This window comes from Toxoplasma gondii, chromosome XII (assembly GCF_000006565.2).
Source record: "Toxoplasma gondii ME49 chromosome XII, whole genome shotgun sequence".
NCBI lineage: Eukaryota > Apicomplexa > Conoidasida > Eucoccidiorida > Sarcocystidae > Toxoplasma > Toxoplasma gondii.
In genome coordinates this window covers 6882535-6908604 of record NC_031480.1, presented here as the reverse complement: position 1 = coordinate 6908604, position 26070 = coordinate 6882535, and the positions used below count along the sequence as shown (strand labels likewise).

Below are 26070 nucleotides of genomic sequence, written 5' to 3'. Positions count from 1 at the left end.
CCACTCTGCGCAAAGTGTCGACAACCTGGAGACACGAAACACGAATTGATCCTTACTGTCACAGCCTGCGCCCAACACCGACAAACCCACACTGTCCTACGTGACTGACAACAGAAGCGCGTCGCGTCACCGCAGTCACGCGCGCCTATTCCGCGAGTCCACGAAATCCTCTCCTTCAATTACTATACAACACTTCCCTCTCCGCCACTGCCTCCAGCCACCTCCTGCCCTGCTCCACGAACAACCTCCCACAAGACGCATGTCCCATACAACCAACCCCAACAAACGGTTTCCAGCTTGCCTCCAGTCACTGAGTGGCTTCCTCCAACGCCGGTGCCATCCCAGCTCAGACAACCAATCTCCACCTAATCCCCCCCCCCAACTCTCACGGCCAGCACAACCGCAAAGGGACGACACTTGGTAGTCGCTCGTCATGCCCCGCCACATACACCAACACCCTGTGTAGCCACGTGAAGCGCCAACACGACCTAGGTTCCTTATCCTCCTGACCGTTGCTCCACGCCGCCCGACTACCCGTTCCCACCTTCACTCCCGGCGGACTCGTCAGTGTCACCACAGCCCTGCCTCCGTCCGCGCAGCTGTTTTGTGTGACGACGAAGACCAACAGTGGACAATACAACCACGGATTGAAACTCACCATTGGCTCCTGAACACACAACGGCACACCGCGTCGGATCCCCTAAAGTTAATAGCAAATGCCTGTTCCACCTCGTCTGCCACACGACCCTCTTCATCGTCGTCCGAACCCTCCACCCGAAGCGTGTCGCGTCTCCGCGATCACGCGCGCCTCGTCGGCATCACACGGATTGCCTGGCAACGAACCCTGTTCACCGTTCTGGCGAACACCGCCGCTACGAACCCGCCCCCCCCCCAACACACACACACAGACTCACACACACACACACCCACACAGACTCACACACACACTCTCTCTCTCGCTTCCCTCCTCTTCCGCCTATCGCATATGAGAACGGCAACTCTCTCTCATACACATTCCGACACTCGCCAGCCAATCCACCTCCTCTGCCCTCGCCTCGTCGTCCTGCTCCCAGCGCGTGCACTGCTACGCTATCCGTGCCACTCAAATGTTCCCTCACATCGACAGTCTGACCTCGAATCGAGTGTCGCTCACGCACAACCAACCCCCGGCCCCATCCTCAAATCAACACGCAAAACGAGAAACCACACACCGCATTTCACACCTCTCACCTCCGCCCACTCTGCGCAAGTGTCGACAACCTGGAGACACGAAACACGAATTGATCCTTACTGTCACAGCCTGCGCCCAACACCGACAAACCCACACAGTCCTACGTGACTGACAACAGAAGCGCGTCGCGTCACCGCAATCACGCGCGCCTATTCCGCGAGTCCACGAAATCCTCTCCTTCAATTACTATACAACACTTCCCTCTCCGCCACTGCCTCCAGCCACCTCCTGCCCTGCTCCACGAACAACCTCCCACAAGACGCATGTCCCATACAACCAACCCCAACAAACGGTTTCCAGCTTGCCTCCAGTCACTGAGTGGCTTCCTCCAACGCCGGTGCCATCCCAGCTCAGACAACCAATCTCCACCTAATCCCCCCCCCCCAACTCTCACGGCCAGCACAACCGCAAAGGGACGACACTTGGTAGTCGCTCGTCATGCCCCGCCACATACACCAACACCCTGTGTAGCCACGTGAAGCGCCAACACGACCTAGGTTCCTTATCCTCCTGACCGTTGCTCCACGCCGCCCGACTACCCGTTCCCACCTTCACTCCCGGCGGACTCGTCAGTGTCACCACAGCCCTGCCTCCGTCCGCGCAGCTGTTTTGTGTGACAACGAAGACCAACAGTGGACAATACAACCACGAATTGAAACTCACCATTGGCTCCTGAACACACAACGGCACACCGCGTCGGATCCCCTAAAGTTAATAGCAAATGTCTGTTCCACCTCGTCTGCCACACGGCCCTTTTCATCGTCGTCCGAACCCTCCACCCGAAGCGCGTCGTGTCACCGCAATCACGCGCGCCTATTCCGCGAGTCCACGAAATCCTCTCCTTCTATTACTATACAACACTTCCCTCTCCGCCACTGCCTCCAGCCACCTCCTGCCCTGCTCCACGAACAACCTCCCACAAGACGCATGTCCCATACAACCAACCCCAACAAACGGTTTCCAGCTTGCCTCCAGTCACTGAGTGGCTTCCTCCAACGCCGGTGCCATCCCAGCTCAGACAACCAATCTCCACCTAATCCCCCCCCCCCAACTCTCACGGCCAGCACAACCGCAAAGGGACGACACTTGGTAGTCGCTCGTCATGCCCCGCCACATACACCAACACCCTGTGTAGCCACGTGAAGCGCCAACACGACCTAGGTTCCTTATCCTCCTGACCGTTGCTCCACGCCGCCCGACTACCCGTTCCCACCTTCACTCCCGGCGGACTCGTCAGTGTCACCACAGCCCTGCCTCCGTCCGCGCAGCTGTTTTGTGTGACGACGAAGACCAACAGTGGACAATACAACCACGGATTGAAACTCACCATTGGCTCCTGAACACACAACGGCACACCGCGTCGGATCCCCTAAAGTTAATAGCAAATGCCTGTTCCACCTCGTCTGCCACACGACCCTCTTCATCGTCGTCCAAACCCTCCACCCGAAGCGTGTCGCGTCTCCGCGATCACGCGCGCGTCGCCGGCATTAGGGGCAACGTATGGCTGTGTTGTTTTTTCTGGTTGAGGATTCCATCGTTTCGCGGCAACGCATAATTTATTCGTGGACCCGGTATCAAGAGCAGCGTTCGGTGTGGTGGCGTCTCGGCACCATATGGAAATACGGTGTGCATCTGGTACCCCTGGACACGAGACGATGCTGCGGGAATGAGTGTATGAATACGCGCATTCGGCTGTGTCTGCATGTAGGGCTCAAGCTTGATAATCGAATACATTAATGTCCGTCGGTAGCGTGGTGGAACAAAGAATCACTACCGGAGGCCAGGAAAACGCTACAGTACGGGGCGTAGTGTTTCTGCCCTGCAGTTTTTTTTCGGCCCCCGAAGTCACATTGACCACCATTTCTGGATACCCGCGTAGATGTGCCGGACCCCTGAACCAGCGGATCCCCAGGTAGAGTGACATATACCCTTGCACACCTAACCCCATGACCATATTAAGTAACGAGATGCTGCACATCTCCATAACCAGGATATGGACACTCACTGCATGTGTGAGGAAACACTTAAGAACAACGGCACCGCTCACGTGATGGCACCACGCTTTGCGTAGCTTAAGCAACCATCCATGATGTTACAAGCCTGCATTCAATCTGCCTTGTGTGTTCACAAAGCTGTCACCGCCTTTTAATGCCGGCTCGAGACCGATAGCAATGGTTAATGAACCCACGGTGTGCAACTACCCACTTCCGCAGCAGAGTTCAGTGAAGACGTAGAGTCACCGGCCACTCCGATTGATGCATTTGATATTAACGACCACAAAGGCCTTCTAAATGTTTCTCGATACCTTGTCGCCGCTTATGGAACTTTGAGAATCAGGAACGGTTTCCACGTGTGCGAACAACCAAGCTAGTGCAGGCAATTTTCCCCACAATGAAACCATAGATCTGCACGGTTGATATGTAACGTAAAATTGGCTGTCGCATAGCCAAGCGGAGACGCAGCCTGAAGGGGGCACCTGAAACGAGTCTTTTCTGGAGGTGTCTGTGAAAGTAATGCCGGCCTACTGGAACGGAACCCTCAGTGCTAGTGTTCCGGAATAGGGCCGTAATCAGACGGCAGGGAAGTACCAGAATACCAGTTGTACGCGTCCCATCTAAAGTGAATCTACAAACGGTAAACACGTAACAGTTATGATGTACAGTGGTGTTACCCCGTCCCCGCTACAACGCCGTGTTTTTCTGTCGGCAGACGCGCACAGCACCGCCATCATCGAGTAGGCACACTTAAGTACACCAGTACACTCGGCGAACGACACCTCTCAGAAGCAAAGCCAGAACGCCACACACTGAGTGCCGCCGCCTAAGCCTGAAATCCCCGCAGTCAATAGAAGTAAAACCGCTTTCGAGAACAAACGGAGTCGTACTTCCTTGAGAAACGTTTTAGGCCAACGCTGTTTGAGCGCTGTCAACAACATGAGAATGCAGCCTCGGATCCCGTCCCCCCATGGGGCTCTTGAAATCACTTCCCGCCCTTCGAACTAGCTCTAGTTTTGTTAGGGACTGTTAACAGCATGTTATTTGAACGCGAAGCGAAGTGTGTATTCCCTATCTTCACTCGAAACATTAGTGCAAACATTAGTGCAGTGCGGTTTCCTATGCACTCAATAGTATGGCACTGGCTGAGATGGTCCCGCTGGTCATGGAACGGCGTCCGACCAAGCGGGGCCCGCCAGCTGCTCGACGCTTTCCTCCCACACGCCGTGCTCAGTAATTTGAATCGGTGGCTGCCGCTCACGTTGCAGACGCAGCAGGGTTCGGGCCGGGAACCTCAGTGTTTGCTTCGTTAGCCCAAATGGCTACTCGTTGAAGGTTCCTTTTCCGTCAAGCCCTTCCAAACACTGAGGTAAAAATACGCGTAGCAAAAGGTGTTAACGCTTACTCTGCTAACGAACTGAAGCAAAACATTCCAAGAGGACTCGTCTGAAGTGTGAATCAGATAGTAGTCCTTGTGAGGACGGGTTCGCGCCGGAGATCAAGCGCGCAGAATCTTCGCCTGATGGATAACCTCAACCGTGATCGCACAGCTATGCAAATTGAGTTATTCTGTTCCGTAGGTAACGTACGAGCTGGGACGCAGTAAGGGATAAAACAGAGACAAGCCAACCACGGCGTGTTTTTGCAACACTGCTGAAGCAACTGACGAGTAGATAAAACCTATGTTTCTAAGAGATGCCATGCTAACAAACTAAGACTGAAGGGAAAGTCATGTAGCCAGCAATAATGCTTACGACCAATCCAATGGCGAGAAGGGCCGCCATTCCAAAAACCACCTGCGGAGAGCACGAGATAGACAGCCCGATAACAAAATTAGGGAGCGCTCAGCCTGGTTATGATCAACTTGTTCACTGATTTGTGGAACGAGGAACTTGAGGTAATATTCGTCTGGATAAAGCAGATGCCGGCATCTTACATCACCAACGGAGAGTCTTCTGCACTCCTTGTGTACGGATTTCTGACCCGATGTGTCGCTGCAGTCGATGCATGGGGGGTGAGAATGAATCATCATGGAACCTGCAACAACTGAATGCACAGGAGATGTGCCAACCGCCAGCAGAACCATGCGAAAGACGTACCTTCTGATTCTAAGGGCAAAAGTACACCACAAAGTATAACACTCCAGCTTCTTTACAGAGGTCTACGATGCCTCTGAGGCCGCCTACAACAACTTCGAAGATTGCTACAAGGACACCAGCCGGCACACCAACGAGATTTCCATTCGTTGTCATTCACATGGGCAGATGCTGGCATTTCATCTGAAACGCAACAGCTCGCAGTTGTATTCTTCACATATTTCCTAGCCTCACTTGTCATGTGGCAACGCTGATTCCGACATAACGCCCCAGTATGTTCCGGGCAGAACTGCACCGGCATCGACAGGAACAGCATCGCCGAAGTAGGATGGGTACTCACGTGGCGCCTTGCTGGCTCTACTTCTTGCCGGGGTGCCTGAAATCACACACATCGAGACTGCTACTCAAAACGTCTGAAAGGAACGTGGAGGAACACCAGCATCCGAAAAACGTTTATTTGTCCTGAAAAGTATGGCACCGAGCACCCGAGAGAAATTTGCTTTCTGATGAACACTGGTTCGCTTTTTTCACAGGCGCGATCTGACAAATATAGTTCATGTCGCTGTCACCGGCGCATCCTCAAAATAATGGGCAACAGCAATACGCTCACTCAGGCGCAACTGGACTGCCTGCGCCTACACTTGTGATTCTAGCGAATCGGCTTTTGGCGATTGCATCAACAAGTTATTCAAACTGAATAACGGGGGTTTTACTGAAAGGTCACTCTGGTGTCACCTTGCCCTGTGGCATCTGTAGACATAGTGATAAGCACAGACGATACTCCATTTCGCAAGTCCAGTTCGTCTGCCCTACGTTCGTTCAAAGCACTGCAAATCACCACTGTACCTCATCCAGCGTTTTAACCTGTCTGCCAGAGCATCGTGATGGAGTACAACTCAGCTGAGAAGTTGTGCCCAGTCACCAACCAAGCGAGTGCCTATTCTCGGCCATGTGGAATTAGTTCACATCTGCTCTGTACGATGCCAGACCCAGAACCTCACTTCGTACCCCACGGTTAGTGACCCTTCCTGCCACTGGCCAGCAAGTGGGTTTCTCTTTCCAGTTGAAAAGAGCCAAGGAAGCTGTTGCAGGATCGTTTGCCCCACCGCTAGGAGCCATTATCTTTGCCTTACATGTGTTCTGATTGGGAACACGCATGTTTTAGGACGCTGAACCTTCACGATTGAAATTTTTCGTTTCCTGATTGAGTCGACACCTTTTTTTCGCTTGATGTCTAAAGTTGCATTGCTTCCTTATGTTAGTGCACGGTTCGCAGTCCGCGAGAGTGCGTCGTGTCCAAGAAACTTGGCAAGCGGTGCGTCAACTGTAGAAAGCAACTGCTGATGCAGGTAGCTCAGTAAAATGCACTGGAAGGGAAGCACTATGATCGATGATTTATGTGTGGGATTATAACCGCTGCCTCAACAAACACCTTTCTGTGTGTATCATGCAACTTACGTCTTTGTCCCTGTCGAGAACAGGAAGTAACGGGATCGCTCGAAACGTCATGAATACTGCAGGATCCCGCAGATCCACCTCTGCCGCACCGTTGGGTACACTCTTCAGCCGAGTTTTTTATTCCTGCGCTGACACATCCGTCAAGCAATTTGTGAATAGTTGTATGTCTCACGAGGACCAACGGGCAATGGCTTCGGTTCTCCTGTCTTGGGCTTGGTTTGTTTCTCTGTCAGCAAGGCAACAGCAACGCCACCGAGTGCAGCCCTGCACGGTCACACCAACACAGGAAAGATGCACAACTGATGAGCTTGTGTAGCGGGTGATGGAGCAGGTCCTTTTTTCCTATCTGCTCGGGGCAAACTTGTGGTGCAGAGGGCGGTTGCTCGCGGTACTGACTCAAGAGACTGCCCCTACAGCACAGCCTGCACAACAACTGCAAATGACAAGCATGTAAGCGTCACAGAGCGCCGTCTACACGCGCATGATTCGAAGAAGAGCGCAAGATGAGGCAGTTACCAGTGTGACACTCGCAATATTAAGTATGACGCTTTGGGGAAAAGTGGGCCCTCTTTGCAATTTGGGATGTGTTGAGTTGTCCACATATTCAGATCCATTAGTGAGAAAAAGGTCAGAGGATGGCTTCAGCATTCAGGTACCTGTATGTTTTCAACGCGTTGCTAAAATGCCACCCTATCAGTAGAGAGTACCGATACACCATCTTTCGGTTATGTGCTCGTCGATGCCGAGGTACCGCCAGCATGGAAGGATGAGACTAAAGGGTTGTCCAACTATTTGTAACGGGGGCGCTCCGAGGAAGGTTTGTTACCATTCGTACGTTTCCGTAGGTGGCATTTTGGATCGCATCCACTCCTTTCACCACATTAAGCATTACTCGTGAGTACTGAACAACTGTGTTACCAGTCGTAGACACAGGTGATACCCGTGTCCTTGCGGAAGAACATGAGTATTCACAACACACTATTGCTCCAAATAACTTTTGCAAATACCATGTCCCAGCAGCAGCCGTTCCAGAGAAGGGGAAGAGGTGAAGGAGCACCTCTACCCTTCACTCTTGTCTAGAGGATTTACGAGTCTAACACATACGCATATACAGAAAACCAATTCCGTGGCCGGAATAGGTATGCAAAACCCTATATTCGGAAGGCGATGGGCAACGCTACACATCGGTGGGAACATGCGACTTCTGGCGGTATATTAGCTTCACACCGTGATCTGCCGAACCGACAGCATAAAACAGTGTATATACAAGTATTGTAAGGCAGTTTCAAGCCTCAATCAAGACGTAGGTCTACTTACAGAGAAGCCAAGAATATCATCGCTAACGGCTTATTCCGACGGCGACTTCTCCAGCGTATTGGCGTGAAATATTGCTTTGTTCGCGCTGCGTTCGTTTCGAAAGGCACGGAGTCGCCCTCTTTGACGTGAACAGACCCTCTACGCTCGGTGACGCCGGACCCAGCTGTGAAGGCCCACTTTGGGGAGAAATCGGCAAGCACCAGAAAAGAAAGAACCACCATAGTGATAAAAACATGGAAAGAAAGTAGATGTGCGCGTTGGGGACTCTTCTTGTGGTTCACGCGCTGAAACCGTCGGCACGGGAGTCTCTTGTGAAAAACAGATGGTCCCATCATGCCGTGGCTCGGTCGCCCAGGAGAGCCAGACTGATGACTCGCAGGAACCATGGTTTGAGATGGATAAGAGCACGAAGGAGAGATCAATGATGGAATCTGGACTTCGCATAAGATATCTGAAGAAGTGTGTGCCACAAAGTGACCACCTGTGTGCAGCGTCCGCGCAGAGGTCGACTGTGACTCTCATGAGTACCTGTTGATAGGGAAAGACCAGACGGGTTCCAGAAAAGCTTTTATTTAACAGTTTGTGAAGACGCGGTTACTGACGTTAGAAGTTCACTGTAACAAGAAGAGTACCGTCGGAGGCCCTTCTGACACTCCTCTGGTTCGATGGAAAAACAGAGGAATACGGAAATATGAGGAGAATGATCCCCTAATATATTCGTCAGAGAGCTAGTCTTCCTCAGAGCGAAGGTTGGAAAGTCTGAGAATATGTCATACTTGAATGTGCCACTGCCCGATACACACAAGGGTACGGTGACTACCGAACCAGGAAGACCGCATGCGCGTTGTTGCGCGTCTGTCGAGCCGCTCACACCTGTCAATTGTGGGAGGCCCCGCTGCAAGCTGTTGGAGGGTGTGCATCCCGATCGGGTACCCGTTGAGGCGACTAGAAACTGTGATACTTTTACCCTCTTTTCGTTGCCTTGCGACAGAGGCGCTCGTTTGCTGGTCGGTGAAACAACATCGGAGAACGTCAAAGCCTCTAACCGAACACAATCGCTAAATATTTAATCCCCCACGTCATTATGTTCCATCGCGCAATGTAGCAGCCCCGTGTGGTAACTAATACGGACGATGAATACAACGATGTCTAGTTTATTTCCCCCATTGTCTGCAGTTATGCACGGTGTGAGTTGCCTGAAAGCAGTTTGAATTAAGAAAACCTCTGAGTTTTTTAACTGTCTTGAAATGTAAACAAACCTTCACCCTTTTGTCAGCATTAGGGCGGGTGACCCTGGTTCCTTCCCCCATGATTGGCGGACAGTGGTCACGGTAAGAGTGTCTGCTTGTCAAAATACGCTTCAAAGCAGTTTCAAAATGAGGGACACTTCTTCTCTAATGGTGTGTTCGCAAACTCCGCATACACTAGTCGCAAAATTTTCCCTCGTTCCAGCAAAAAATATGTTCGTGTGTGTATCCAAGAACAAAGCCTGCCGAACAAAACTGCGATTACTATCATGTGTATCGGAAAGGTCACACACGGATACCATTTTACCCCTGCAGGTGACCTTCAGCTTGCCGTGTTTTACGGCAAGTCCCTCTCGGGACCCTCTTTTAATGTGGTGCGACAGTGGTAATGAAGCCAACAATGTGGTATTTTTGGGCTCTGTTTTACTCGATTTTCCTTCATTGACGTGCTGTCTCTTTAATGTAGCTGAGCATTCAACACATAGCGTTTGTGAAGTCTCGCTTGATGCATGTTTGCTACGGCTGCGTAACGAAGCGATATGTTCCCTCCAAAGTTTCCATAGTGATGCTGGAAGTGGGGGGCTCGTATTTCCGACAAGGGTGCATACAGCCATGCCCCCGGTCTACAATCCAGCGGCAGTCAGTAGTGGCCACACTCTTGGAAGACTCATTCTCAAGTGTTGACAGGGTCTGGTGCTTTGAGAATATTCAGCACCAGATGGTACTCGATTTGCTGTCTCCTGTCGCCCCGTGCGTGATGTTCAGGATTTGCCTGTAGTTACCTGCTGCCACCTCCGGTCATACACTGTCTCGGGTGTACACACGCATGTGTTTATGTATACATAAATAAACGTTTTCGTAAATTTTCCCGTTTGCGGTAGCGTATGTTTTTGCGTGTGTATCGCCTGTTCTCTGCTCTTGCCCACTGGGGTCGCTAGGTGCACGCCTACATCTCCTCTGTCTAAGACTACCTGACTCAGTTACGCGTCAGGATTGAACACCCTTTTAGTTATTCGTGGATGTGGTGCCTGCTTTCCCCAAGGGATTTACGGTGAGTTTTTCAATCAATTTATTCCACCGCAACCTTTGGTGATGTCTTCAGCACTCCCTTACAGTCGTACAACACAATCTCAGAAGATTCGCTAGGACGCTAAAGATTACTTCATGGTTGAGATGCACATATTCAACAGAACGTTGCCAACGGGATCCTGCAAGCTTCGAGGTAACCTAAGGAAACGTTGACGTACTTGCGAGAGACACTCGCCGCAACGGAAAAGTAAAAATCAAAAAGCATGCCTCCGTAGGGCTGTATCCGCTAACCCTTATGGATGCGAATAACAAACGCCACAGGATCACACAGGTGCCCCGTGCAACCATACAGTCGAGTGAAGCTTTACAGGACACAGTCATGCCATGTACGCTTATATATATGTATATACTGTGTACCCAGAGATACGATATTGAATATGACTTCAGTTATGAGATACAGACACTACAAACGCAGAATTTACACGCCCATCTGCACGTGTACCTGCCATTGGACATTCATATCCACCTAGACGCTTACTACCGTTCGGTGCATGTGGGTATAAACGCGGCGATTGCCTAGGTTGACGTAGTCTATATCGATGTTTACACGCTGTCCTTGAGATGGTTACGGATTGCGCATCTAAATCACCAAGTAGTCATTAGCGTCCCAGTGAATTTTCTGGTATTATATTGAACATATATTAGACAGCCAGTGCCTCACAGCACGGAACCGGAAACTGAATGACTGATTCTAAATAGGGACATTGTGAGAGCCATTCGTAGACGCGTACTTGCGTTCTCCGACGTTCTGAACAGCATGTGCTTTTTGGGTGTTTTGTTCTGTTGACCTGGAGTCAGTCCCCGCATGAATCCTGCGGCCCCACTATATGAAGTCGCTGAATCTCGGAGGGAATATCTAGGAACAGATTCCCCCCTGTCTCCTGCTTCGATCTCCTTACACTGCTGCAGGGGCTTGTCCGTCTTCCCTTGCACATGTGTGTCTGAAGCGACACTTTTTAGCATCGAACGCAGATTCCCGTGCATCTACCGTGTAGCCAATACACTATGGCGCTGTTTCTAGATCTGACTGAGGGAATGCAGTTTAAGGAAACGAGCGGCATGTCCGAGCAGCTTCGTCGCGACAGATCTGATGCTGCTGTTGTCAGTACGCAAGTCTTCCTCGACACCCGCTTCTACTGGTGACCTCGGTAATCTCTCGCGTTGAGCGCCTTCACTTTCCCTCTGGTGACATGTTGTCGATCGTCCGTCCACGCAGGTAGGCGATGTGAAACTCTCTCGGTCATCGGCGCACGCTGCGTAGTTTTGCTATACTCCCGGTGCATCTTGGTAGGCTTGTATGTCTTAAACTTTTCCAGAAGGAACCATCGTACTCCGACGGTACGGCAGGACTAAATGGAGTGACAAAAAGTGTCCTGAAAAGGGAAACTGCTAGCACACATGTGGTTGTGCCACAACGTCCGCCTCGCTCAGAGAACCACACGAACTTTACCTGTTACTCATTATCATTCGGAGTACAGCGATATTGGTCCTGAAGACAGGTTGTCTCTGAACTCCTCTCTGTTCGCGCTATCTCTTGAAGTGAGATACAAGCCCCACTGAGGACAGCTGGTAGCAACCTTATCTTTTTATTCCTCTTGCACCCACGCCATGAATACGAGGTACCTCCGCCCCTCGCCGTTCCTGTACAGCGACAGCACCGTGACTCATATTCCACGGAATGACAAGCTGACCTTTACTAAGCTGCGTTCTCAGGATCACCATTGTTTTTTCACGCTGTTTTGTGTCCGGGTATCTCCTGGTTTGCTCCTAGAGGCCCCACCACTGTAAACTCTGGACACTGCCGGATGTAGGTAGAATATTATAGTTTTTTATCGCTGAGAAACGCGGCAGGTTTTCTGAAAGCCATGCTTGCAACTGCCTGTAAAAGCCCGTCCAGTTTTTGTCTCTTGGCGAGAATTGCTTTTCTTCCAGGCTGAGTCGGCATGCGCCGCTTCTTGGCGTTGCTTACAAGCCCCCAAGAAAAGATGCCAGTCCCGTTGACGGCCCCGCAGATCTTTTCAGGGTAACCACTGGGCATCTGTGTACAGCGCCGGGAAAGAAAGAGCAGTGAGGTCGCTCATGTGATAGTTTGATCAGTATATTTCCAACAAGCAAATGACGGCTATGGTGAATATAGAGTGTTTTGCATACCCTAGGCGAACCACCCAAGTGGATACCAGAAACAGGAATATCTTTGCGTTTCTCTTTTTCACTTGGATTCTCTTGTTTGCGGATTCTTACAATATGCGGACTCTGATCGTGGAGCGTGCCAGTTGATTGGGCATTTCCGTTCAAATGCATCCTGACACATCTCGCTAATTGTCCTTCATGTGTTACTAGACTCGTTCGACACGCACGGTGGATAAGTCGCAACAAGACATACAAGTGAACTGGGGCGCTTCCAAAAGCTCCCTTCTCAAAAAGAGACATAAGCACTTCTCTCGTGACAATTTTTTGTTTTTGTACGTCAACAGTCGGACAACCGAGCAACACATCAGGGGATCGTGAACTCGTACCTGCATCAGCCTCAGTTAACACGAACCAGCAGTATAAACTCTGATGTTCAAGTCGCAGGTGCAGATAAACGGACTTACTTCCAGGAAACACCGTTCTCACTTCGTAGACTGAATAAGGTTTCCAATGTAGGCCTTACCATCCACAGGATCAGGCTGAATTCCGGCGTCATTGGTGAGGATCCCGCCCCTTCGGGTCGCCCTCAACGTACACGATGTCTATTCGGGCCTGTCCGCTTTTAATTCGACGTGGGTGTTTCCGTCATGACAGAGAGAAGGTCGTTCGGCTTCCGCAGGCGTATGAAGCATATGCTGCGGCAGCTGCGCGTGAAACACACATTTTCACACAGACGGATTCAATATTTCTACAGATTCCTCCAATTTGGTTATTACAATGACGCAGGCTACCCGGCGGACGTTGCACAGAGATCTGTATACAGGGACGACGCAGGGCAACTCAAAATAGCTACCGAAATGAAAATGAGTTCTACAGGTTTCGTCGATTTCGCTGGTCAGCCTCTCGATGGTACCGACCTGGTCTCGTGGTGTGAAGCATTATCAAGCAACCAGAGATTCTCAGGTGAGAAGCAAGTGAGGACTGGTGGACTATTCCTCTAGGGATTCATGTAGCACCTAATTCTCCACGATACAAGACCACAAGTCATGTTATTGACAGCTAAGGGCCAATTAGCGTTGAAAATGAATGGAACATGTTCTACTACACTTCGGTTGTTGCACGTAACAATTCGCTCAACCTGTTAGACCAGAATTGAGTTTGAAGTTCTTCCATTCCTGGCAAGGCCATTCTGTTAGGGTTTGGAGAGCACGTAACCCTCGGTGTGACGGGAGTTAAAGGGCTTGATGTAACGATCCCTTGAGTTGTTTGCGCGACATCAGTGGCCGGTGGAATTTGTTATTCGATTGGCGTCTAGTTAACAGTCGGAGACATAACTGGTGAACGCTTAAGAAAGCCGAAGGGACCGTTTCCCATTTTATCCCTTCGTCGCCAAAAATAGTACGCTGACATCGTTACCGCTTTAACAATGCTGCCCGATGAAGAGCATTTGTGTTTCTGAGCACCACAAAATGCTGCCTGATGTTGTATGCTTTAAACATGAGACGTTATGCTTGTTGGAAATCTGTATTGATCGGTACTAGGGTTGAGCTTAAGAAATGCATGTTTCAGCAACATAGGAATGGGTGGCCTTACAAAAATGGTGGAGAAAAACTTCAACGGTTCCAGTGTAGACATTTCGAGGACAGGGGTCTCCGATAACGGCGTCTCACAGTTGTGTCAGGTAAGTTGTCTGTCGAAAGAACGTCTACCTATTTCTTCTCGAGTACCTCGCATTGCCAACAGGACCCCGTGTATCTGCATGTGATTTGCACTAGAGAGGAATTGCTTGGGTATAGCAAGTACGTTCCCTCCATTCTGAATTTGCATCAAGATTCAGAAGGGTGTCTGAGGGGGAACACGATGGTGCCGTACGATTCCTGTTGTCGTACTGGTTCCTATGTGTTTATGGGCATTCCGCGGGACTCCGCGGGAACATTGACATATCTACCTGCAGTTTTCACGTCCCCATTTCTCCTCGATTTAGGCTATTTCCCAGCGCAGCTCCCTACAAGCGTTGGCGTTGCCTATAGTAGGGCACGATGGACTGCGGAGCATTGCGCTCATGCTTGAGAGTCGCGGCAGCACAGCCCTACAGAAGTTGTCTGTTCAAGTGGATAACAGAACAACTTTATCCCCAGTGAACCCTACTGACGAAGCTGATTTCCTTCTCGAGCAGCTTTCTGAGGAGATTCAGAAGTCGAAAACAGCTAGCAAGAAAAAATTGGAGTCTCAAGTGGAGAATGGTGTACAAGCTGGGGACGAAGAAGGAGGGTCGGCGGAAACAGATCGGGTGCAGGGGAGCGGTGCACACGGTGGCGCAGACGAAGACAGTAGTGTGGGTGACAATGAAGCGTACCAGCAGTCTCTGCTAGAGAGAGAACACCTCAGGGGTTACGGTGACACCAGCTCTTCTCAGGTAACACCACCCATGTAAATGCTGAAGCATACAGCCGCGACAGCTGGAACTACCGTAGGGATACACCTATCCACTACTGCAGTGTTCTAATACAAAAGCAGAACCAAGCAGCAGGACAATCATTGTAAAAACCAGACAATCAGTGAAGAAAGGAAGTGTTTTTGATCATGGGTTCAGAAAAGGTGTCTTCGCCTTGCACTGGAGACTTAAATTTCATCGCCGACCTTGCTACATTTTAGGTGGTGTGAGGGCACCTGAGGCACCATCGCCATTTTTGGACCAGCAGTTACATACGGGTTGATGCATCTGTATTCCACAGTAATTCTCGCAGTTTAGTCCGACCCGACAGAGAGTCGCACAGATCTGTAGCTCACTGTCCACAGGCGTATAAAATTCACCTTTCTCAAGGAATGTGATTTTAAGCTGTGGGTAAGCCCATCCTGGCATTGTTGAGGCTCAAACAGCACGTGACAGCATAAAAAACCCCTCGTTTGACGATCTTGTATGCAGACCTTGGCTCTGTTACTAGAGCGGACGGTTCGGGCTGTCGAGGCACGGCAGTGTCTGAGGTCGGTCTCTTGCTGTGGAGTGGACAATACTGGCCATCGACTCACATCGGCCCTTGTAACTCTCTCTCAACTATGTACCAGCCGTGAGATCGCCACCCTAGATCATCACCTACGTGAATCCGCATCTGCGCATTGCGATCCAGAAAGTTGGACCCAAGAAGTTATCGAAAGCTTTGACGCAGGTATGAAGCACTGTCATTCTCGTAGCGTCTTGTGGCTACAGGAAATAAGCAAGATACTGGCGCACTGCCTTCTGAATGTGCTCAGTGACGTCCTTAGAGTAAGCCTGATATCGAGTTTCACATAGCAGCGATATGGAGACAGGGTGGAATAATGTTGATTCTTGTGCGTCGCATCACGCGTTCTTTGTTGACAGTTGTATGGGGCTTTCGCCATCTCTTGGAATGGCACGGATGAGCCAGCAACACTGATGAATCAGATAAGGGTGGACCCAACAATTGGTGGCAGATTTCTACGAATATAAGTCTGGCGTGCCGAGCTCTTGTCCTGTTGCGGATTTGCCATAATTGTTTGTTTCCCAGCTTCTGGGAATGAGCTGCCAATGGGAGGCTTGTTTGTTGTTTTTTTCCTCTGCCGTTGACTCGAATAATGATCAGGCCAAGAAGTGGAAGAAGCGTGTACTCTACCTGTTCGATCGTTTATATCCCGGACGCTCAACACATGCATTCCCACGGCACTATACAACTTGCATCTTGAAAGGGCGAGCAATCCTTGGTGTGTCGACACACCTAAGAAGGAACTGGCGTTCCTCGCTAGTCAGCTCCAAATCTGAATCCTTGCAGGGTAGGAGTAATCTTGACTGTTGCAGGCACTACTTTTTGAGTCCTGTAGCAACACTTTCTGCAACATACCACAATCACTTCAGTGTTATTTTTCTGCAGACTTGCTGTGAGAGAAGCTGATTATCCTGACATTTTATTTTGTAGTGACTTTCGCTTGCGCATCCTTCGTCTCTGTACAAAGTGAACATGCGTACTGCTACAGTATGTGGCTGGTTTTACCACACCGAAAACCCAGTCTTTACAACCGTCAACCATAATTTCCCTAACATCACGAGTGTCTCCTCGGGCTGACCAAGTGAAACCAAATCTTGTTCAGCCCCTGTACGTTTTACCTGCGCTCGTCTTCCCACGCCGGCTGTCACTAGTCCGTCACCTGCAAGGAGGTACTCATGCTGCTCTGGCGGCTGTGTGCCGGAACTTGTACGAGACCAGCCAGCGTGGCTGAAAAACGTTTAGCGACAGCAACGTGCGAAGACGCGCTCGCGTTCTCTCGTCGGCCAGCTAGCGGTTCGGACTGAAAGCCACGCGGGACTTACGTGCATTGTTGACCATAAGCTGCAGCATGAACTGAAGTTCCTCTGCGGAGTGAATCACTTTCACTTATCTGCCTTGGCTTCTTCGCGAGAACACCTTCAGCAATTGTTTTCTCACAGCTCAGTGCCTGTTTAGCTGTCAGACGATTCATAAATTTCTGTTTTAAGAAGTCTGTATCATCATTTTCCAAAATGGCGACCGAGCACTCACACGCGGAACAAAGCAAAGGGCTCATGGAGAGAGCTAAAGAAACGGTCATTACTGCTGGCGAGACTGCGAAAGGAGCAGCAGTGGACGCTTACAATGCTGCAAGCGAGGGCGTGGCTAGTCTGACTAGGCATATCAGCGGAGAGAATCACGGCGACACTGCAGAGAAAAAAGCATACGAAGCAAAAGACGCGTCTAAGGAAGCTGCCGCTTCAATAGGCCAAGGCGTTTCTAACGCGGCTCGCGATGTATCAGAAGCTGTCTCGAAGGACCCCAAGGTTCAAGAAAAGCTTGGCTAGATGTTTTTCGTGAAGAAGTGCAGTTCATATCGTGTGAGATGAGGATAGCATAGTTCTTTATACGAGGATCAAGAGGCCGTACTCTTTTGACAAGCTTTTTGTGCTCATCTGCGTTTATCGAAGCGATTTGTGCTAATTTTCGGGCGCCCCAATCGACCACTTCAGGTGTTCGTCGAGTGTGCACGAGACTCTGCAATCCATTGAAAACAGCCTTACGCCACAACTCGCAATGTATCTTCTCGAAACATTGTTGTTCAATTTGTCTTTCACAGTTCGACTGAGCCTTATGGTAAGTTCTGTCTTGTTTTGAGTTGAAAGAAACGCTCAACACCAAATGTTCTACCAGCTACTGCCCACTTGATGGTGCTTATGGTAATCTTTTTTCCCCAGTGCAATCTAGAACGGTGTCTGCCAAAAACAAACGGCCAATGCCCGTGCCACAGGAAGCCAATAACATTTACACCACATAGGTCGTAAATCGTCGAGATAAATTTGTTGGTGAGTCGGCGGAAAAAGTTTTTTTTTCGGAAGATGAGCCAGGTCGCAATAAACTTCATGATGGAATGCTCCACCGAACACACGAATCACCGAGAACGGATTTTTCTGCCGCAGGCTTTACCTTTAGTCAAGAAGCCACGATTCATCTGTGCGGCACTTCACCGGTTTTTGCTTTGAGTTTGTGGACTCTCCTCACCGGTTTTTAAAGCTCCTCAGTAGGAGGTTTGGTATAGAACCATAACAAGGATATTTGCATTGTTCAACTGCGTAGTATTGAAAGTTAATATTGGGCTCGATATTCTGTAGGAATTCCACTGTAAAAATGTGCGATAGGGAGTCAAGCTTCAGTTTTCAAGATTGGTATCCATGCACTGAGAACCGAAGAAAAAAGGAAAGTCAACCACCATTTAAACTCTCTGAATATGACTTCAGCGATGAGAAACGGACAACCAACTTCTTTTTCAACGCTGTATACCATCACCCCAATGGAATCTACAACAGCTGAAAGTGTAGGATTCCTATTTCCTGCCTGTATTTGCGTTTGCTTGGAAGCTGTAGTCAGTACCAGTGTTGGTTTAGCATGGGCATAGAACAAATCCAGTATTCAGGTATAAGGTAGTAGCTATTCTCCCAATTGAGGTGCTTGTGGAATAGGCCGTTTTTGAGGTGATCAACTTTTTTACGATGGTCCTGATCATACTAGCATCCGAGTAGTGTTTTTCTCTCACCGTTGAGACGAATGATACCAGTAATCCGTATATTACACCTGGAACGCAGCCGATGTAGAATAACGTTAATGTTGTAAAGTATCGAAATCCAACACTTTTAACCCTCGTAAGCGGTCCGGGAAAGTGGTGGCCTACAGCAGTCAGTGAACTCGGTTTTCTGTATCTCATAAAAACTTGCAGTAAGTAACCTAGGGACGGGTATACAATCCGAGGATTAGAACTCTCTCTCTTATCAAACCTGTTGTGCTCAGCGCACCTTCCGACAGTTGTATGATCGATAGAGGATGTAGCGTGGACCACACACGGCATCCACAAACAGTTCCAAGATATGACGACCAGAAGTACTTCAAAAAGTCGTTTCGGACTTACCATATTCGCCCGGAGATTCCTGTGCATTTCCTTTTTAATTTCCTCCACTGGGACTCCACTAGTTGCACTGCTGGGGAGTTCTACTGTGTTGCACTCCACTGTCATCGATACGCTCAAAGACAGTTATATTATCCAGTCAGCATTGCCACATCATTGAGCGGCCTCGATCTGCAGTACAACCCTGTATGTCTCCCCACCGCCTTTGACATCTTTGTGAGCATGCATATCAAGCACGCTCAGACAGAGACGAACTCGACCAGACGGCTGAGTCGAGTTCTGTATAGGTGTCTCCATAGCCATTTTGGTTTGCTCCTTCCGGTTCACCAAGTGCCTGATACTTGTACGCCGCCTTTGAGTTCTGTGACTCAGACATCCAACTGAATAATAACAGCAGTGAAAGTTGTACTCTTTCGATCGTTTGTACATGAAGGCAGTCTAGCTATGGTAGCGTAATCATGTTTCTCTAATCCTGATGCTTCTTTAGCTTCACCGCCAGCAAAGCATATTTGCGTCTGTATCATCTTTCTACGTGCAACCACAGTGGCTCACCATGCCTTTAAGCACTCGATTCAAGCGATCACACTCATCCTACAAACGGTTCACAAAACGCTCAGGGTGAGGTGGAGGCATGAATCGATCGTGGTAGTGGTAATACAGCATAGGACGTAGACCTTCCATAGCGCGGGCTAATTTCTAAGAGCTCTCGAATGCAGACTAAACCCGTCACTCATCCGTTCGCTGTTTGGATATGTGTAACAGTTCAGCCTAATTCAAACTCTTGACCGCTCCAGGATCCTGTTTGAAACATCATGATAAATGGTCTCCACTCTCGAAGCCCGATCTGACAGGGTGTTGTTGATCACTGTTGATTCTTTAAGCCTGTGAAGAGGCTGTCGACAGTCGACTGCTGGTAACCGTGTGACTCTTACATTATACGCGCGTCGACCGAAACAAAAGGATACGTTCTCGACCGTGAAAAACATTCGCCCGCAGACCAATAGCTCACTTCACACTTGGCCATCAAACACTAGAAAGGGAAAATTGACAGATCGATCTCCTGAACCAACCTGAACCCACTGACGCAAACCGGTGACGGGCGAGGCGATCCCATCACACCTCGCCCGTAAAACAGCACTAGACTTGAACAACAACTGATACCACTGTACACCTGCCAAGCTGACACATCAGACGAAGAGCATCTTGTAAAGGTCGAACTAAGTGGTAACTGCCAGGATGGCGCTTCGTCGTCGGCTGACGCTATCCTTTCCAGTCAGTGCTCCTCCCGTTTTTTTTTATTTCTGCGCCTTTTCTCATCTGAAGCGTTTTCTTCAAAACTAGAAGCCAAATGAGTTGCGTCTTCGCCTAGATCTTTCACTGTTTTAGCAATTTTCAGTTTGGCATCAACTCCAGCATCTTCCGTGGCACCAGTTAATTTACTCCACCAGGAAGAACCGGCTTCAGTCGCTTTGTCTTCTACTTGCTGTGCTAACTCTCTTGCCTCCTCAACGTTGTCGCTCGCATCGCTCCACCAAGCATTCGCTTGGTCTTGTGCTTTAACGGCAGCCGTTTTAGCATCGTCAGTGGCCTGTCCACCTCTTCGCCACCAGCTAGAAGCCACCCTCTTCACGACGTCCTCTGCGTCTGCCACCTTATCTTCTGCACTGCCCCACCATGTAGACGCCTGCCGCTTTGCTTCTTCCGCAGCGTCGCCGGCGTTGTCTGTTGCTTGAGTGGCAGTTCTCCACCAGGAAGTGCTACCATTCCCTACAGCTTCTTTCGCTTCCTCTTTCTTGCCCATAGCAGTTTCCCACCAGGATGGAGCGGCTGTTTTAGCCTTTCCTGTGATATCTGCAACACTTTGCGCGGATCTCTCTACTTCATCATTTGCGCCTTCCCACCACGATGAAATGGCTTGGCTGGCCTTGCTAACAACACCACCTGTTATGTCTTTGACACCATTGTCATTGTTTTTCGCAGAATCCCACCATGAAGAAATCCTATCTTTTCCCTCGTCCACCGCAGTCTCTGCTTGCTTCTTCACGTCAGCCGCCTGTTCTTTGGTATCGCTCCACCAAGACGAAGTTCCCTCTTTGGCTCTGTCCGCGACATCAGTTGCAGCTGCCTTAGCTTCATCGGAAGATTGCTTCGCACTTCGCCACCATGACGACCCTTTGTCCTTCAGACTTCCTCCTGCTTCTGCCGACTTCTCCTTCACTGCATTTGCCCCTTTCTCGGCACTTTCTGAAAGTGTCCCTAACAAGGAGGAGACTGTCTCTTTTGCTTTCGCGGCGTTATTTTTTGCAGTTTGGCTTGCATCATCGAGACTATCCTTTACAATCGCCTGTCCGGCGGTCCACCAGTCTGAGACAGTATCCTTTATACTCTCGCCGGATTCCTGTAACTTCCGCTGAAGTTCTGCAGCCTTGTCCGCAATCTTTTCCCGAGACTCTTTAGCCCATTCCTTCGCTGTGTTGTTGGTCATACCAACGTTTTCTACAGTGTGCTTCTTGACAGCGCTGAGCGTCTCTGCTGCCTCCTCTGCCGCATCCTGGCCACGCTTCTTGAGTGTCCCAAGTGAATCAGCTGCCGCTTCTTTTGCGGCCTGCCTTCTGTCTTCTATTGCTTTGACGGGGTCATTTTTTAGTTCCTTGCCCAACTTCGCCGCCGCCTCTCCTGCATATTGAATCCCCGCACCGGTTGCCTGTCCGGCTTTGACAACGCCGTCCCAGATTTTTTGTCCGGCTGTTTCATGAGCTGAAACAGAAACGAGAATGTACACGGCAGTTGTAAAAACGACTATCGTCTTCTTGATAGAAAACTCCATTTTTGTTTGCTGCGTTGCTCTTTTTCTACCATTCGTAGAATTTGAGATACTCTTGAAACCAACGTAAGAGTTTTTCCCGTTGCAAAAATAACCGAATGAGATAGCGCGATAACCCTAGAGTCGATACAGGGTAGCCTTCATAGTGGAAGATGAATCGATTACGCGGTGTATTATGAAGGCCAAAAAACGGTGAAGCCTGGCTTGTTCAAAGCTTCGCGATAACCCTAGAGTCGATACAGGGTAGCCTTCATAGTGGAAGATGAATCGATTACGCGGTGTATTATGAAGGCCAAAAAACGGTAAAGCCTGGCTTGTTCAAAGCTTCGCGATAACCCTAGAGTCGATACAGGGTAGCCTTCATAGTGGAAGATGAATCGATTACGCGGTGTATTATGAAGGCCAAAAAACGGTAAAGCCTGGCTTGTTCAAAGCTTCGTCAGGCAGTCAACTGAATCAGCCACATCACCTCATCAGCCCGACGATCACTCGACCAGTTTGGTACGCGGAACTGGCCTGTCGACTTGCAAAGTCCCCAACACCCAAACAGTTAGTCGCTAGGCGCCAGGCGCGCCCGTCCAAGGTTAGCCTTTTTCTCGTTTGAACGATTTTGCCCCATGATGTTCTCGAGATTACACTGGCAGTGACACCAAGATATTGTTGCCGATCAGTGACTGTATCATCAACTTTTTGAGCAAGATCAAAACTCAAATTTTTGGCTGGCCTTCAGCAAAAATCCTCATTTTTGTTGTTGCTCCACGCTGTTAAGACTTAAGTGCTCCTCTGCACGTGCCATCTTTCCTTGATGTTCCGCCAAACGTTGGCTTTTAGCGTTGAGATATCCAACCATTGTGACATAGCAACCCCAAAAATGAGGGCTTTCTCCAGATGTTTGACAGGTGGCGGGAACGGTAGCCTTTTCGCAATGGCCAAGGACGCGGCCCTCGATGCAAAGTTCGCAGCGAAAACACGCCTGACATCGGTCGCTCAGGAGGCAACGAACATTGCGAAGCAGATGGCGGAACCGGTGGGGGCAGTCAAGGACAAGGCGAAATCTGTCAGTGATTTCGTGGGCGATAATGCGCAAGCTCTTAAGCAAAAAGGCAAGCAGGCTTTTGTAGTCTCTGGTATGAAGGCGAAAGATGCTGCCCCACAAACACCATTAATTGATTCAGCGAGCAGCGCCGGAAGGCAATTAAAGGATTCAATGGACAGTGTGGCTGACACTGTCAAGCATGTGACTCCAAAAGCTGCATTGAGTCCTCCAGGCAGTGGTGATCTCATGAGCGATGAATTCAAAAGCATCGGCGAGGATGCGATAATGTACGGTCGAGAGCTAACTGGCCAGACACCGAAAGAAGCTGCCGAGGATGTGGCAAGAGTTGTTAGAAGTGAGGATGCCGCTAAACCAGTACAAATGGGGAAGCACAGAAGCAATTAAAATGAATCGTGGAAGCTTAGTGAACGCTGGGCTGCCATAAAGGGAAAGGATTATAGCAAATTATGTTCCACCTACAGCTTGTTCGCGTATACGAGATCCAGCGCGGTGTGAACGTCGCGATCATGAAGAAATGCTTACTACGCATAATTCGACTGTGATACTACCAAGTCGCTCCCAGCCTACTGTGGACACGCGGATACTTGCATATATCCATGTGCTACTGTTGGGCTAACAAACTCTTTATCATGGAATATGACCCGCATGTGTCTGTGGAGAGGCGAAGATTTTGTGGAGCATGCAGTGATGAAGTTATGAGTTTATAGACCGTTTTCTCGTGAGATCCAAGAAAGTCGTTGTAAGGCCATTGCATGGCAAATAGGCGTGCCGACGGACGAACAGTTACTCTCGATCATCCAACCTCTCTGCCATCACTTCTACGCTGCCTCTGGTTACGCGTGCTCCATAGAATGGAATCTCATAGTTTTTTGCTGCCGAACCTGTAGAAAATCTGTGCAACTTTGAGTGCACTTTGTATCGGCTGCCCACCTGTGCAACATCACACAAGAAGTCGGGAGTTATTTCCCACCTTCAGCCGACGGTCTTCCACTCAGAGAGCACTGATTGACGAAGCCACGTAGCCCCCACAGAGAGCTTGCTTTTCATCATAGCTGCCTGCACAAGTGTTTTTTTAAACATGTTGATATCTGGGATATAGACTGGACGCTAGTATCCTGTCAGCCGGTTAATGCTACTGGATTCAATGAATAGAGGAAACAGACACCGAAGCGAAAAACATTGGACGTCAACTTGAAAGATGGTCGTGGTGTCAAATTGTGAGTACGTCCCTGACGACACGACTGGTGCGGCATGGCTGTACCTACGCGTGATCGTGTTGGAAGAAGTTTACTCGTGCACTTGAACAGACGAGCCCGCCTGAACGAAGTCGTACAAATGGATTGGCTTTACAGATTATCGTACGGAGCAGTGTATCAAGAAATCCCTGCATCTCATGTAGACCGTGAAAACAGTTGTGACTTTGGAGGGTGATAGAACAGTCATGTGAGACTGACTTTTGTGAAAAGTCTTTGGAGGAATGCGGCCGGCGCAGGTTTCCACAGGTTACACACGCAGCGAAGAAGAAATTCACCTGCATTCACACCAGAGCTTCGTACCGTAGTGCACCCCTTCACCCCTGTTTTCAAAGCATGCATCTCTTCATGTTTCTGCATTTTACACAGCATATGGAGGAGGGAAAACATGGAGCAAAAGTTCATCAAGAAACCGTATCTTTGATCTTCTGTCCTGCATTGGCAGCCGCGTCTCTGGCAGCCTTCGTCGCATCGCTAATTTTCTGGCCGGTAGCGCTGGCAGCATCTTTTGCCATTTCCATCGCAGACTTGCCGGTGTTTGAAGAGCCCTCTGTGATGTTGGCAGCAGTGTCGCCGATCTTCTCTCCGGCGCTGTGGGCATAATCCTTGACATTTTCCATTGCGTTGCTCGCCGTATCACCGACTTTCATTCCCGCACTGGAGCAATAGTCCCCAGCCTCTTCTACTGCGGAAGAGGTTTTTTCCTTGGCCGCAAGTCCGGCGTCATACACTCCTTCTTTCGCGGAAGACGCTGTGGACATGGCTTGTTCTTTCGCAGTTCTCGCTTGGTCCGCCATGATACTATTACTAGAATACGTCAGCAGACGTCGTTATAGAGGACTGTGCAAGAGGTGACAAAACAATCTGCAGAGAATATCGACAACGCACAGCTAAGCAGAAGTGTGAAGGCTGTTTGCCTTAGGTTTACCAACCATTCGCTGGTAGCCATGGCTACTGCAGGGCCGCCTATGCTGGCGGTTTCATACGAGCACAATCGACGACTGGTGCAGGCGCGATCATAACGAAATAAGCTAGTTCGCATTCGGCTCGGCGATGCCAGCATGATGCATTTTGGCGCAGCATTTACCGATGAGTGTCGCCGCCCGAAGCTTGCTGTCAACAAGGCCAGTGTGGCAGTCTGGTGTATTCAAGATAACGCTACGTCAGCAAGTGATAATACAGATACAACAGCATAGAACGTGTTAGGGTGAAGAAAACAAGCACATGGAAACGCGCATATTAGACCTATCGATCAAATAAGGGGGTACGCCGTGCAGTTGTTTGCGAACGAGGATGTTTCACTGCGTCTCCACGTATGATTCGCGTAAAAAACTTTTGGGCAATTGGTATTCGCTGTTTTGCCAGAGGCTACAGACGCTGCAGCCGATGCTATAAACTCCACCAGTAGCGGTAATAGCGGAGTTGAAATTGTAGTGCAACCGTTTTTCCGGACTGGCGCTGCCGCTAGTTGACATATTATTGACCCTGGTATATGCTGGACCGTATCGACATGCACTGCGCCAATTTCATCGCTTACGTTGGGATTTTTAGGTGCATCTAGGAAGCACATAGACTCTGGGAAGCTAAAATACAAAGTTCTGCCGTAGAAGAGTCTGTTTCACCGCGGAACGAATTTGTAGAGCAACTCGGATCAGGAGCAGGCAAAATGGAAGATTTAACTCGACGGTGGTGATCGCCCCGTCACCACTTGTTGCCAACTGTTTTCGATCAAAGTCAATCGGGGAACTCACCCCCCAACGACTGGACGTTCAGGGATCTTATCTAGTTTCCAGTCCTTTGCGAGGCTTCCTCATTGTCTTGCCAGGTCAGCTGACTCCGATCCAGTCTGCAGTCGATGAACCGCCAGGGCTGTGGGTTAGGGTGTTTGCGCTCCTGGACCATGCAGGTGTACGCCAAACGACTGACTCGACACCGATATGGAGAGGTCTCCTTT

General features: G+C 49.7%; 7 protein-coding genes across 7 annotated transcripts; 3 read left to right on the top strand and 4 right to left on the bottom strand.

Annotated features, from left to right (window-relative positions):
- Positions 1–4975: 4975 nt before the first annotated feature.
- TGME49_276820 (hypothetical protein) lies at positions 4976–6830 on the bottom strand (the record flags this gene model as incomplete). Its single annotated transcript, XM_018781752.1, has 3 exons — positions 4976–5271; positions 5556–5697; positions 6780–6830. The coding sequence occupies 3 exons, from the start codon at positions 6828–6830 to the stop codon at positions 4976–4978; spliced, it is 489 nt and encodes a 162-aa protein (XP_018635184.1).
- Positions 6831–6857: 27 nt separating this feature from the next.
- Positions 6858–8858, bottom strand: TGME49_276830 (hypothetical protein). The gene is made up of 2 exons (XM_018781753.1): positions 8097–8858; positions 6858–7043 (listed from the first exon to the last, which is right to left on the bottom strand). The coding sequence occupies exons 1-2, from the start codon at positions 8480–8482 to the stop codon at positions 6920–6922; spliced, it is 510 nt and encodes a 169-aa protein (XP_018635183.1). The 5' UTR covers positions 8483–8858; the 3' UTR covers positions 6858–6919.
- A 5301-nt stretch (positions 8859–14159) lies between these two features.
- TGME49_276840 (hypothetical protein) lies at positions 14160–14996 on the top strand (the record flags this gene model as incomplete). Its single annotated transcript, XM_002370391.1, has 2 exons — positions 14160–14243; positions 14547–14996. The coding sequence occupies 2 exons, from the start codon at positions 14160–14162 to the stop codon at positions 14994–14996; spliced, it is 534 nt and encodes a 177-aa protein (XP_002370432.1).
- A 259-nt stretch (positions 14997–15255) lies between these two features.
- On the bottom strand, positions 15256–22110 carry TGME49_276860 (hypothetical protein). The gene is made up of 2 exons (XM_018781754.1): positions 18085–22110; positions 15256–16408 (listed from the first exon to the last, which is right to left on the bottom strand). Exon 1 carries the CDS (start codon positions 21807–21809, stop codon positions 20256–20258), a length of 1554 nt encoding a protein of 517 aa, XP_018635182.1. The 5' UTR covers positions 21810–22110; the 3' UTR covers positions 15256–16408; positions 18085–20255.
- Positions 16901–18007, top strand: TGME49_276850 (hypothetical protein). The gene has a single exon (XM_002370392.2). The coding sequence runs from the start codon at positions 17076–17078 to the stop codon at positions 17388–17390; it is 315 nt and encodes a 104-aa protein (XP_002370433.1). The 5' UTR covers positions 16901–17075; the 3' UTR covers positions 17391–18007.
- Positions 22111–22731: 621 nt separating the features above from the next.
- On the top strand, positions 22732–23247 carry TGME49_276870 (hypothetical protein; the record flags this gene model as incomplete). Its single annotated transcript, XM_002370394.1, has 1 exon — positions 22732–23247. One exon carries the CDS (start codon positions 22732–22734, stop codon positions 23245–23247), a length of 516 nt encoding a protein of 171 aa, XP_002370435.1.
- A 25-nt stretch (positions 23248–23272) lies between these two features.
- On the bottom strand, positions 23273–25888 carry TGME49_276880 (hypothetical protein). The gene is made up of 4 exons (XM_018781755.1): positions 23834–25888; positions 23745–23763; positions 23573–23692; positions 23273–23324 (listed from the first exon to the last, which is right to left on the bottom strand). Exon 1 carries the CDS (start codon positions 24911–24913, stop codon positions 24521–24523), a length of 393 nt encoding a protein of 130 aa, XP_018635181.1. The 5' UTR covers positions 24914–25888; the 3' UTR covers positions 23273–23324; positions 23573–23692; positions 23745–23763; positions 23834–24520.
- Positions 25889–26070: the final 182 nt, after the last annotated feature.